Source organism: Delphinapterus leucas, chromosome 19 (assembly GCF_059928025.1).
Source record: "Delphinapterus leucas isolate spDelLeu-1000000601 "Yukka" chromosome 19, BTC_Dleu_Yukka2, whole genome shotgun sequence".
NCBI classification, from domain to species: Eukaryota; Metazoa; Chordata; class Mammalia; order Artiodactyla; family Monodontidae; genus Delphinapterus; species Delphinapterus leucas.
The window spans coordinates 45,872,425-45,886,130 of NC_143147.1; the positions used below are offsets into that span (position 1 = coordinate 45,872,425).

Genomic DNA, 13,706 nt, shown 5'->3' on the forward strand with positions numbered 1-13,706 from the left:
GCTGTAAGAGGTGATGCCTCTTGGATGGCGTTTTGCCAACCTGCCTTGCTGTCTTTCTGTCCAAGCCTACACCCATCACACCTGGAGTTGGCCCACGGTGAGTGACCTGAGCGCAAAGATGGATCCTGCCCACCTCAGCCCTACCTGCTGGTCCACACCGACAGCATCCAGCCCATCATACATGATATCCACCCAGCCGTCCTTAGAGGCCAGCACGAACAGGGACATTAGGGCCTGCGGGGGCGGGGGGGGGGGAGGAAAGGACCACTTGAAACCTAGGATGCATGGCCAAGCCACCCACCACTTCCACCCAAAGCACCTCCTGGCAGTAGCTCGGGGGACCCTAGGCCTTCAGAGTCACGCTCCAGGCCCCGGGAGAGCTCTCTTTCCCAAGGCTCCTTGGCTGCTATGAAGCCAGAAGAGCCGTGGGAGATGACCTCAGCCAGGTAGAGCAAGGGACCCCAGAGTCCTGGAAATCCGGAAACCAAAACCAGGGTGGGGCAGGGAAATAAACCAGCAACGCTGAGCGAGCTATTTCATTTTCTACATTTCTGTTTCTGTGAATGTGGAGTGAGAAAAAGAATCATCTTGAAGATATGCCTGCACCTTGTACCATGCTAAACAAATACACACCTCATCGCACTGTATCCTCACTGCTCCCCTCCAAGGAGATCCCATTAGGACCCATTCACTAGCTGAAGAGACAGAGGCGGGCCAGTTGCCCTGCATGCATCACTAAGCATGGACTTGTGTCCTCTCCAGACTCCTGCCACCACTCCCACCTCCACCTTGCAGCCTGGGGCTCACCTGGCCGAGGTTGTCAAAGTTGTACTTGTGCCGGACCCACCGGTAACTGGCCTCAGCACAGTCTGACTTGTTAGTGATGTTCCTGGTGTCCTCGCCCTGGCACACGAAGAACTTCCCTTTGAAGAGCTGAACACACACATACCCGGAGACAGAGAGAAGTGAGCTGTGAGCACAACAAGCCCAGACCAGCCCTGGGGCTTAAGAGCTCTGGGCACGCCCTGGGTGAGGGCCAGGTGCTCGGTCAGCTCAGAGAAACACTGACAGGAGCCTCCCCTGCAGGCACCCCTTTCTCCTTGGAGCAGAGGCCCTGGAGAGGAAGGAAAGGTCCTTGGGGAGGGCACTGGGAAAGGGTGGAAGGAGGGGAACAGTCATTCACTTTCTACAAAGGGGGAGGCCCGTGATTCTCCAAGTGGGGCCCCTGGACCAGCCTCATGAGCATCATCTGGGAATGTGCTCAAAAGTACAAATTCTCAGGACCACCCCCAACCCAGTGAGGCAGACACTCTAGGGGAGGGCCGAGGGATCTGGATTAATGGACCCCACTTAACAGATGAGGAAAACTGAGGCTCAGAGAAGTAAATTCACTCATTAAGGCCATACAACCAGTAGGTGGTGGAAAGGGGGCTCGAGCTCAGGTCTTTCCGAGTGGAAAGCTCACCCTCACTCCAGAACAGACAAGGCTATGACTGTGGGGAAGGGATTTGAGGGACAGGAGGACCAGGGGGCCTAAGTAGGCCAAAAGTAAGGGAAAGGGAAGGGGCACCGGGTGTGCAGAGAGGCACCACGCAGCCCTGGCAAACGTACACCAGACTGGTCTCTAGAGCCAGAGGATTCGAGGAAACACAAGAATACCCCGTCCCCAGGGCAGAGTGGATACCCCAAGAAGCCAAAGGAAGGGATAGGGATGGGGGTAGCCACCCAGGAGCTCCCTCTGGCCCAACAGCAGCCATCTACGCTGCAGCTGAAACGTCTGGAGACTGGGGCGAGGCGGGGTGCTCCGGAAGAGCAGGACGGGGGGGCTCCCCTGGCTCCCGGAGGCGCCGGCTGAATCCTGCAGGCAGCTCCCTTTCTTTTTCCTCCAAAGCCAAGTTCCCTCCCTGGGACAGAGGCCAAGTTTCCCCAGCAGCCCCCACTTCCTGCCTCGTCTGGGGTCTGCACCCGCCTGCCTGCCAGCTCCCTGCTAACCTGGCCCAGCTGCCTGGGCCCTGGATCCCCAGGCCTGGCCTGCAGCCCACCCGCTCCAGCAGGGAAGGAAGGGAGGGGATCCCTGAGCAGACTGTGGGCCAAGGCCAGCGTCTGCGCTTGGAGTGGCGCGTGAGAGGGCAGAGCGGCAGCCTGCGTGGGCACTGGCCAGAGCCCGAGGCCCTGTCCCCTTTGTGGCCTCTTCCAGGTTCCCAGTTTTCTCCAGAATGCCCAGGAGGCAAAGGGGCCTGAGCCCTCGGGCTTCGAGGGAAGCATCCCTATTTATTCTTTTCTGGGATAAAGGTGGCGGCGGCACCTGGAGCCGCAGCGTCCCGGGGCCAAGAGGAAGGCTACTCCTCAGGTTTCTGCTGACAGGTGGCCCCAGACCCCCACAAACCTGCACCCCCAGGATGCCAAAAATGATGAAGAAGGCACAACAGATGACCACAATGTTGCCAATGGGCTTCAGCGAGGACATCAGCGTTTCCACCACCAGCTTCAGCCCCTGTGCCCGACTGATTACCCTGGGGAGGGAGGGAGGGGGGTAAGAGGGGTTCCCGGCTCAGACGCTCCCTTGCCCCTTGCCCTGCTTGCCACTCCCTCCCATCTTGGCTCACTTGTCCCCATCCTGGGCTCTAGTGGAGGGAAGAGGTTGACACTCTGGGCTTACACTGCAGACACCCCCCACCCACCCCCAGACCTCCACCTCCACTGCCAGGATATCAAAGTATTACCTGATGGGGCTGGGGTGCTGATTCAACCCAGGGATGCAGTGTGTTGTGGGGATGGGGAGATAAACTTGTGCGGAGCACGTAGAGGGCAGGCGGGGACGGAAGGGGTGGGGAGGTGGGTCATCACAGCCAGGAAAACCCTCGCTGGTCGGTCAGTATCCACCCCGTTCACGTCCCCACCCACGGAAATTCCCGACTCTGGGTGGGGGTCGGGATGACTGCCTTATTGGTGAGATCCCCTGCTACAAGTGTTACCTGGACCTGGCGGGTAGTCCCTGGGATTGGGGGGGAAAGAGGGGGAAAGCAGGAAACAAAGTCTGTCACTTCACGGGGAAGGCCAAGTGTCATCCCTGAGGGTACCACCCAAGGGAGAGCTGCAGCTGAAGGATGTGAGGGTCCTGCCTATGGCCACTTGTACTGTGCCCTGCAGGAGTATGTCACGTGGCGGGGGTCACTGAGGGGGGGTGCCCGTGGAGGGAGACTGCTGGGTCCGCAGTTAAACCCAGTGAGAGGCGATGTCTGGAGTGGGGGACAGGGCTCCCTGTGGGGTCACGGGCAGGAAGCAGGGGCAGGCGGGGTGCTGGCTGTTGGGGTGTGCCTGCCCAGGGCACCTGAGCGGGCGCAGGGTTCGCAGGAGCCGTAGCACCCTCAGCATGCCCAGGATCTTGGTGCCGCTGTCGGAGACCGTGGACACCAGGATGTCGATGACGGAGATGAGCACCAGCAGCCCATCCAGAACGTTCCAGCTGCTGCGCAGGTAGGCCTGCTCCCCGAAGCACCAGCCCAGCGCCACCACCTGAGGACGCCCGTGCGTCACCGGCACTGCCACCTCCCTGCAGTCAGTCCCCAGCCCTGCCCTCCATTTGTGACCCAGGCTCTCCACCCCCACCGAGCGCCAGATGGCTCCAAACCAACGCCGACCCCACATCACCTTCACTGTCATCTCAGCCAGAAAGACTGCGGTGAAGATGTAATTGGAGAGGGTCAGGAAGATGCGTTCCTGTAAGAGAGAGCGGGCAGGTGTTGCCACTGGGACCCCCTCCTCGGGCCATGTCTGCTCTACACACGGAAGCCAGGAGCTGCCTCCAATGTCTGACTCAGAACGAAACCCCCCACTCTCCCCAGCAAAGCAGACAATCTCCTTCCTGCTCTCCCCACCCCCCACTCAGACACACACACACACACACACACACACACACACACACACACACACACACACGGAGCCAGCGTCAAGCCCCGACTCACTTGCAGCTCTGGCCACAGTCCCACTCTTGCCCCTGAACAGAGCTGCCCCCCAACTACCTCCCGGAGCGGCCTTGAGGGGAAAGTGCTTCCCACCGCAGTGCTGTCATCTGAGCCCCGTATCTCAGACCCTATTCATCAATTCCTTTCTTAAAACTGGAGCAGGATTTAGCTTGATCTCTTGACGCCCCATCCGACTCTCCTCTGCTCCACGCACTTGCTTTCCTGCTGTGTGCCCCAGAAACGGAGCCGCAGGGCAAGCTGGGGGCCTGAGTACAGGCTGTGCGTCCCCAGGCACCATATTTATGCCAGGCATAGGGTGAAGCAGGGCAGGAAAGAAGGCGACCCAATCCCCTGATATCTGTGGGCTGATTCCATCGTTGGGTGGCCAAGAGAGGGGTGTAGAGAGCTGGAGAGGCGGCGGCAGGCAAAGTGTGAGTGTCAGAGGGAGTGAGAAGCAGCGAAAGGGGAGAGGGAGAAGCACACACGTGACAGAGCTAGAGACGGAGGGGTTGAGTGGGAAGGTGGGGGAGAGACGTGGCCACAGTGAGTTCTGAGGCAGGGCCCTGGGCAGGAGGCAGACGAGGGGGCCAGTGTGACCGGCCACCCTTGCTCCAGGGCTGCGGGTCCCCGGTGCTGTGCTCTCTCACCTATTCCCAGGCTGGCCCTCCACTCCCCAGGCTCCCTTCACCACCACCACCACCCGCCCCCCACACTGGCCTGGCTGGAGCCCACCCTAATGGAAAACAGAAGCCCCAGAAATGTCGAAAACTGAACATTGGTATGCGAGGCAGCAAGGAGGGGTGGAGACCACCTCCAAGCTAGTGGTGAAAGATGCCAGGAGGGGCAGCAGAGCCCCCCACCCTTCTAGGACCTGGATCGCTGTGGGGCGACAGGCTGAGATGCCCGGCTGGGGAGAGACAGCTCCCAGGACCGGCTGGGCCCATCCTGAAGAGGTCAGGCCCGGGGGAGTATGTCCAGATGCGCCGGCCCATGGCCTCTCCTCTCCTTCCGAGGAGGACTGGCAGGTTCACAGCCAAGCAGAAGTGACCAGTGGTCCTCCAAATGCCCCTGAAACCCTACTTGCCTGTGACCTGGCAGTACCCTGAGGGGCAAAGGGCAGCTTCCCTCCCCGACGTGGCACCGCCAATGGGGCAGATTGGGCAGGATGCCTCCCCGTCAGTCACCAGGTCCTGGAGGCCCTCTGCCACTCAGCCCGGCCAGGGCCAGTCTCACTGCTGGCCCCACCATGACACTCACTGACTCACATACAGGCCTCACAAGCCCCTGGCGCGTGAGGACAGCCCATCTGCAAACAGCTGGGTGCCACGAAGCTCACTTTTCCCCAGGCAAGCGAGGAGAAAGGCCCACTCCCCCAGCTGGCTGCTGTGTCACAGAAGGGAAACGGAGGCCGGCGGGGGACACAGGAGGCATCCTGGGGCATCGGTTGCACGGGTCAGAGTCAGAGGTTCCTGGCTCCCTGCCTCCGTGTCTCTCTGGGCCTGCCTGCCTGCCTGGCTCGCTGCATGGGTGCTAACCCGCTCATCCGGGAGGGCTGGGCGCCAAGCAGGCGCTCCGAAGCCGCTGTGTCAGCCCCAGTGACTCACAGCACTGTGGGGGTCGATCTTGGGGCGCTCCATGGCGATGGTGATACAGTTGAGGAAGATAATGACGAGGACCACATGGTCGAACATCTTGTGGGTGATGATTCGGTGACACAGGAGGCGGAACCTGCTCCGGGACAGAGGCAAAGGCTGAGTCGGGGGGAGCAGGAGGGGGGGGACAGCAGTAAGGGGCACTGCCCCTACCCACCCTGGGCCCTCCCATCCCCAGGCCCCGCTCTCATCCTCCCCAACATCAGGGGACACTTCTAGCATCCCTGGGATGGAGCTGCAGGAGAATTTCCCACGAGAAGGAGAGGTTGGGGTGCAGGTCAGGGACCCTCTTGCTGACCTTGACTGAGGAGGGAAGATGTAGGCAGACCAGGAGTCTCGCTCCAGGCAGCAGGCAGGGAGCCGGGCCCGGACCCACGCTCTCATCCTTTCCCCTTTGCTCTGTAGAAGGATGGCCCGGGATGTGAGCAGGGCCAGGCCTCCAAGTTCCTGATCCCTGGTTCCTCAGCGGCCCCGTGGCCCTCACGCCTGGTCTACCCTCTCCACTCTGGCCCAGCCCTATGCCTGACTTCTCTTCCTGTATTCTTAAAACCACCGCAGCATCTCCCCAAAGCCCCCCTCAGCCCCTGAGCGTGCCTCACTTCCTTCATCTCCCCAACCCCTCGCTTCCCCCGGGCCCTCCTCTCTTCCCGTCTCTGCCTCCAGCCCAGCCCCCTGCCTGCGTCCCCTCCTTCCCTCCCCGGCGGGCTTGGAAGCCACATCAATTATCAGGCACTGTCCCCATCACAGCTGCCTGTTCGAAGACACACCTGGCATGAGGAGACACTGGACCTTTCTCACATGCTAACCCTGGGGTCCCAGGTCCCTGAGCCCCATCCCCAGGGTTAACGGTGGTGGTGAGGGGGTTGGGAAGAGGGTGAATGGGTAAAAGTGGGTGTGAGATCAAGGTTTGTGATGAGGTAGAGGTGAGAGAGGGGGACAGAGGAGGGTATCAGTTTGGAGAGATGAGTGATGGGTCTTTCTGAGTCACAGTGGGAGGGCCATGAAAGATTCATACACATCTGCCCGAAGCCATTCTTATCCACCAAGGATGCAGAGCTGCAGACCCAGGCATGACAAGGATCTGGGGCTTGGTGGGACGGGCAGAGGGAGAAAGGGGCTGTTTGAAGCCTGGCTTCAGGGATGATATCCCTCGAGATCCTTTGGGCGTGATGGTAACTCCCTGAATGCCATACAACTGGGAGGGGGTCGTCCAGTCCTGCACCAGGTCAGGCACAGCTCCCCTCACTCAAGGTCAGGGGTGAGAGGTCACTGTGCCCACAGGGGCCTCACCAAGTTGCCCTCGTCATCGCCATCGTCCCCATCCAGTGGGGGATCGTCGGGCCGCAGGGCCCGGGTCAGGCGTCCTGGAGCTGACTTGCCGTTGCAATCCTGGTGCTCAGAGGCTGAGCTGCGGCCACTGGCTGTGCGGTGCAGCCCGGGCACCTGCAGTGTGTCCGGCAGGTCAAAGGAGCTCTTAGCTTCCCGCTCCAGGGAGCCCCTGCGGCGGCGGTCACTGCCCGCTGGGCTGGCGCGCTCCTCTTCCGAGCTCTCCTGCTCATCCTGGCTCTCCTGGCCGTCGCCCGACAACAGGGACCTCCGCTCCCCACTCGGGCTCCTGCGCTTCAGGCTGGGGGCGCGGCCAAGGCTGTTCCGGCTGGAGCGCCTGCTAGTCCAGCGGCTCGCTGCGCTCCAGGGACTGTGCGGGGAGCTGCGGGCGCTCGGCTGGGGGCCGAACAGAGGAGAGAGTGGTCTTAGCCAGGGCCTCATGGCCCCATGCCCCTTCACATGCATCCTGGCTCCTGTGAGCCTCTCTGGCCTCACATCAGGGACAGAGGTATGAGCAGGAGACTGGACCTGGATGCCCGGACTCACACCATCTGTGCGACCTTGGGCAAGTCACTAACCCTCTGCGTGCCTCAGTTCCTCATCTGTAAAAGCGATATGACCCTAGCACCTGTTCCTCATTTAGGTGAGTGGCAGTATAAAATCACAGTGAGAGCGTGGGCCCTGACACCAACCTCCTGGATTAAAATGCTGGCTCTGTCGCCTGCTCACTGTGGAGCTTCCCACAGATCACTTTGGCAATCTGAGACTCAGGTCCCCCTCTGAAAAATGGGGATGATACTGGTACCTACCAGATGGTTGCTGTGAGGACCACGTGCATTAAGAACACTTATAAGCAATGTCTAGAACAGTGTCTGGCACAGAATCAGTAACTGGATGGGGTTTGCTATTATTAAGATGAGGTATTATTAAGATGAGGCATTCCCTCCCGTTTTACAGAGGGAAATGAATATCATCCAAGGACACTCGGGGAACAGAAGAAATAGAATTAGAACTCTGCTCTTTTGCCCCCAAGGCCAAGGCTCCTGCGTCTGCCTGCATTACCAGCCCTGCTGACGCCCCCGGGCCTTGTCTACGCCGTGGCTCAGGGGCTGTCTCCCTAGGCCTGCCCATTCCACCTCCCTTCCCTCCTGATGTCTGTACATCTCCCACTGTCGGGCCCCCACATGCACCCCTTACCGGTGACTTCATCTCGTGGGGTGCCCCCGGTTCGGCCGACCCACTGCTGCTGGCGCGGCGGGACGCGGGGCCCAGAACCTCGGCCAGGCCAGTGCTGGAGCTCTTGGGCAGCGACATGGGTGTGGCGGCCGTGTGGATGATGAGAGGGGGCAACAGGCTCCTCCGCAGCTCCGGGTGCTCTCCCAGAGACACCACTGCAGGGGGAGAGACGGAGAGACCCTGAGTCCACTCAAGGCTGGCCTAGAGCCAGGGGCTGCCCCCGCAGAGAGATACTCACTGGCCAAGCGCTTCTTCCTGTCCCCATCGCCATCCAGGCTGGGCGAGAAGAAATCGGGCTCTGACTCGGACTTGGTGGCATCTCCCTAGGGTGGGAGAGCAGCGGGCCATTAGGAACCTGGCCGGGCAGGGGTTGGTAGGGTGGACCGAGGTCTCCCTGTCTTCACACGCACACACCACATATAGGCCACAAGGAACCAGCAACCACGGCACGAGGCATGCACTGGCTCAGGCCAGACCACCCAGGCTTGGAGCCCAGGGCTCTCAAGGGCCTGTGATACCTCAGAGAAGCCCACGGCTATCCCCAGAACCCACAGCACAACCATCATGGCTGGGACTGGCTTCAAGAATGGCTGAGAGGAGAGGGGATAGCCTGGCAGGCAGGTGGCACAGGCCAGAGGGAGCTGGGGACCTGGGTGAAGTAGTCACTAGAGCCTCATTTCCAAAGGCCACTTGTGCCCTCTGCCTTCCCTCCATGGCTGCCCTCCCCTGAGCCTCAGACCCAAGGCCCCAGAGAAAAATTGAAGGACCCCAGACAGAGCAGCTCAGCCCAAGGATGCCACTTCAGTCCCTCTACTTCTTCCCTCCATCTTCCCCAAGCCCCCACCTTCTCACCTGGCCCCATTTTTACCTCTCTCCCTGTCTCTGGGACAGTTTTTTCTTCCTCCTTAGCAGGTCAGTAGGTTCCCCAGTAATTACACACTTCTCCTTAAGAAGTTATTAAGAAATACTTGATTGCTACTTTTGATAAGGACATAAATATTGCGTAATTGGCATCTCAGGGGATCATTTTCATTAACTCAGTTTACATCCCTAACGAGGCCTTTAATTATCAAGTGGGATCTCCAGGGGGCTGCTTGGGATGTGCAGCACCATGGGGTCCCATGGCAACCCTGGCTTTGCCCGAATTCTGGTGCCAGTGCAGGAAACAGCAGGGCACAGGCTCAGTGTGGGGGCCAGGGGAGGAGCATGCCCCCGAGTACCTGCTGGACCTTCTGGGTGGTCAAGGGGCCAGAGACACAGAAGTAGATTTTAAATTCTGGTACATTCTGGCAAGAGGCACACCTACCCCCACATCCTCCAAAGCCTTGTTCTGAGCTGAGACAGCTTGTGGGGTCTCCAACAGAGGCTCAAGGCAAGGAGGAGAGGAGAGAGATGGGGGAGCACACGGTCTGCGGCCACAGATCCCGACTTCACTGAGGCCCGACGACCCAGACTCCTCGGGGACCGCAGTGGAGGTACACACATGCGGTGTACCACACACGTGCACACAGAGGATTCTAAGTCCCTTCCTTCTCCGGCCCATCCACTGGTCTGGTGGGACGGATTGGCGCCCTTTGCGGGTGAACAGGGCAGAGGCAAGGAGGCCCTCCCCTCAAATGTCCTCAGGGGGAAGGGACTTAAAATCAAAGCAAACCTCACGACACCAAGGACCACCATGGCCACCACAGGTTGCACAGCAGCTGAGCGTGAACACAAGCACAGACACGGAGGCAGAATGGGGGCATGGGGCACGGGGGGCATGCCGACTCATGATCGCATACCTACCCCCTGGGAGTCGACAGGCAGCTGAATACAGCTTAACTGTCCACTCGCATCTTCCCGTTTGCTGATTTCCTACAGGGAGAGGGGGAGGCAGGGGACGGGCGCTGGTTACAGGCGCCGGGCTTTCAAACAGCAGCAATGTTGAAAGAGGAGGAAGAAAAGGAGGGGTGCAAACCCAACAGTGGGGGAAATGAGACATGGGGTGGGGGAGGAGAAGAGAGGGAACAGTATGGCCTTCCAGAATTCAACCACAGGCCCTGGAGCCAGAATGAACCTGAAGGGTGAGGGCAGAGGCCACAGAGATGGGAACAAGGGCAGAGAAGGAGACCGAGCCCTCCATTAATCCTAATAATACCAGCTATCATTCACTGGGGGCGTGGCAGGCATCACACAGCTGTTGCATTAACACTGGCTCACCTCCTCTCCAGGTGGGAAGGAGGTGCAGCTAGCACCATCTTAGAGAGAGCACCTGAGGTTTGGAGAAGTTAAGAAAACTGCCCCAAGTCACACAGAGACTAAGAGATGCATCTGGGCCTCGTACCTGAGTCTCCAGCTCACCTTTCACTGGCTCTGAAGCAGCCGGCCGGGAGGGTGGGAAGGAGGGGTGGGTGGAAGTATAAACAGCCCAGCTGGCCCGGTCCTCTAGGCGACCCCCTCCCACCTCTTGGCAGGGTGGCAAGGCCAGCAGGGGGCCACCCTTGAGGCCTCCTGCTGGTGACGCCCAACAAAATGGGGGTGGCCACTGCTTCCACTGAGGTAGGTGGCCTCGTTTGTAAAAGAAGCAGGTCATCACAACAACAAAAGCCTGCCTCTTCTGCCAGATGGCGGGGCTCCCTCACAGCCACATGTGCGCACCCTGAAACTCCGTACCGCTGAGGGCAGGCCACTGGCACTGAGTGACCAACCTCCCCCCCGACCCAGGGCTTTACAGGACAGTGAGAAGCTGGTCCAGCTCCTCACATGGGCACTTCAGGGCCACGCCGCTGCCCACCCTCTTGAAGAGGGGTTGATCCTGAAATCCTTTCTCCGTCCCACCCCAGACCCAAAGCATCATGCCCCGAGTGGGACTCTCTCCCAGGCACTTGTCGAGGAGCGTATGGCCCCAGGCCCTGGCCAATCCCTCATGCTGGGACAGCCACAAGCCCCCAGCAGGGCCAGAGTGACCAGGCCAGGCCCACAGGCCAGGCTGCTCTCCATTCCCACACGCAGCCTTTGCCACTGCCTAGCAACCAGGCCGGCTCAGCGGCTCTCGGTTTAACAAGGTGTCTGCTGGAAGGACCAGTGATGGGGGGCTGCTGCCCGTGCTGGGCGTTTCCAAGACTGCCGAGCTGGCTGAACGGCCACTTGAGGGCGGGAGATAGGCTTGGGGTGTTTTCCATTTCCACAGAGTTCCACAGGAATTTTTCTGCGAGAATGTTAGCTGTCGGGAACTGTGGTTTGGACGAGGCTGAAGGACTCCTGTCCCCACTCAGCTCCTCTTCCCACAGGCCAAGAGCAGTGGCCAAGTGGTGGGTCTCCATACAGACCTTGATTCTTGTGGAAGCACGTTGGCACCCTTAACCCTTCAGGCCCCAGGGAAACCCCAAATAAATGTCCCATCCCAGGGAGAGTACCAATGTCCCTCCCTCCCATCAAGAGGCCCAGCCATCACCCGAGGCAGGGCCTGCCTTCCCGACCTGCTGCCCTCCCTGCCACCCAGCGGGGAGGAAATGCGATAATGGGTAACTACGGAATTACAACGGGAGGAGGCCAGTGTGGGAGAGATACACCCGCACCCACCAGCCCAGCCCAGCCCACGGGGGAACAGCCTTCCCTCGCAAGGCTGGGAAAGAGTCAGAAAATAGATTTTTGTTTTTCCACCGTGTGCTGGGTATTTATAGACCAGGCCGCAGCGGGAGTTTCCATCCGGGTCACCCGGAGAGAACTGGACCGAGAGCTTCTCCACACCCGACCTGGAGCATTTCTAGGTTGAGTCGACCTGCCCTGTGCTAGGCGCTGGGATGCTGGGCTGGGCCTGGGGCTTGGGTGGGAAGAGGGGCTGAGCTAAGGGAGCAGAGCGGGGTGCAGCCCTTCAGGCAGAGGCTGTGTCCTGGCAGGGCAAGGGCGAGATCAATGTAAATCAATATTAATTGATGACGCTGCCTGTGACGAAGGTGATGGAGACTGGGCTGGAAATAGGATGCTCATCTCTGTCACGCCGGCAGCTAATTGGGCTCATTTCTCACCCTGGGCAGCTCAGCCCTGCCCGGGCGCTGGTGGCATCTTCACCAGCTCAGCCAAAGCTCAGATGACTTGCTTGCAAGCTTCCCCCACCCCTCGGCTCAGATGGGTTCCCTCCAGATGTCCCCGAGCGCACCTGTGCTCAGGGATCCAGCTGCACCGTGTGCCAACACTCACCCCGTCCAGCTCTCTAGGGAAGCACCTTGCCGGCTTTGTGGGGGAAGCCCACTCGGCAGCTAACCTTGGATCCAGAGACGCTCTGCCGCAACAACCACCGGGTCTCTCGAGTGCCGAGGGGCTGCCTGAAACCCAGAACTCCCACTCCTAGTTCCCCAGCCTAGTCTGAGGGGCACATCCTGCAGAACCTCCCAGGACACCACAGCTCCGGCGGGGCCGCCGATTCCTCCTGGAAGTGGACGGCTGAGGGCAGGGGGTTACCTCCGCCTGGAAGCCCTCCACCAGAATGGCAACAAGCAGGTTGAAGAGCACGTAGTTGCCAAAGGTCATGAGGGCAATGAAGTAAAGAGCAGCCCAGGAAGATGTGGAGGCCATTCCGTTGTAGAGCACCTTGTTCCAGTCCTCCTGGGTCAGGATCTGCCGGCCGAGGATGGGAGTCAGGGCCTTCACCGGGGGCACCCCACCACCCTGCCCACCCTGCCCTGTTACCCTGGCACCTGAAAGACAGTGACGATGGCCCAGAGCAGGGAGTCAAAATTCTTCCGGTCCGGCAGCGTGTCCCCATCCCTCTCAGATGCAAATTTGCAGCCAAAAAGATGCATACCCAGGATGCTGAAGACATAGGAGCCACAGGATGGGGATCAGGGCCCCAGCGAACCCCGCCCCTCAGGCCCTCATCCCGCTGGCACGGATGCCGCACCTGCCTCACCTGAAGATGAAGATGAAAAGCATGAGCAGCATGCAGAAGGTGGCCACGTTGTCCATGGTCTTCATGAGCACCACGAGCTGCCGCTGCAGCGCCGGCAGGAAGCGCACCAGCTTCAGCACCCGCATCAGGCGGAAGGTCCGCAGCACCGACAGGCCGCCCCCCTGCTGGCCCACGATCTCCCACACGCTGCAAGGGGCGGGCGAGGGGCGGGTGGCCTGAGCCTGAGCCTGAGCCTGAGCCCGCTGCATACTCACCCTCCTCCTGCCCCGTCCTTTAGGAGGGCCCAGCAGCACCTGAGGGGCTGGACTGACCAGCACTGAGAAAGCGGGCAGCAAGGGGCCCTCGGGCCTCCAGGCAGGAGCTGGAAGATCTGGGTGACAGCTCCAGCCCTCCCCACCCTCCCCTCTAGGCCAGTCCTCTCCCTCAATCGGCCAAAGCAGCAGCCTCAAGTTATGGAATGTTTGCTTTGTTCTCTTCTAATGAAATCTAAAGCCAATTCCAATAAAGCAGTTCTTCTGGCCCAGGGCCTGGGGGATGTGGGGGGCAGTGGAGCGCTTTCCCAAGGTCTCGGAAACCCTAAAGCAAGTTGCCAGCATCTGCGACAGTCTCCAAGCGCTTCGTAAGCGGGGACAGCTGGCT

The 13,706-nt window shown here is 60.2% G+C and overlaps 1 protein-coding gene across 1 annotated transcript in view; it reads right to left on the reverse strand.

The window, feature by feature from the left end:
• Nucleotides 1–13,706, reverse strand: part of CACNA1G (calcium voltage-gated channel subunit alpha1 G) — a 63,930-nt gene that overhangs the window by 20,150 nt on the left and 30,074 nt on the right. Inside the window, exons 11-23 of the mRNA XM_089901094.1 lie at nucleotides 13,068–13,253; nucleotides 12,856–12,970; nucleotides 12,620–12,775; nucleotides 8,418–8,502; nucleotides 8,141–8,334; nucleotides 6,908–7,339; nucleotides 5,916–6,016; nucleotides 5,570–5,693; nucleotides 3,652–3,720; nucleotides 3,332–3,516; nucleotides 2,387–2,513; nucleotides 808–933; nucleotides 145–234 (exon numbers count right to left, since the gene is read on the reverse strand). Coding sequence (XP_089757220.1) covers nucleotides 145–234; nucleotides 808–933; nucleotides 2,387–2,513; nucleotides 3,332–3,516; nucleotides 3,652–3,720; nucleotides 5,570–5,693; nucleotides 5,916–6,016; nucleotides 6,908–7,339; nucleotides 8,141–8,334; nucleotides 8,418–8,502; nucleotides 12,620–12,775; nucleotides 12,856–12,970; nucleotides 13,068–13,253 — 1,990 coding nt within the window. The remainder of the gene's footprint in view (nucleotides 1–144; nucleotides 235–807; nucleotides 934–2,386; nucleotides 2,514–3,331; nucleotides 3,517–3,651; nucleotides 3,721–5,569; nucleotides 5,694–5,915; nucleotides 6,017–6,907; nucleotides 7,340–8,140; nucleotides 8,335–8,417; nucleotides 8,503–12,619; nucleotides 12,776–12,855; nucleotides 12,971–13,067; nucleotides 13,254–13,706) is intronic.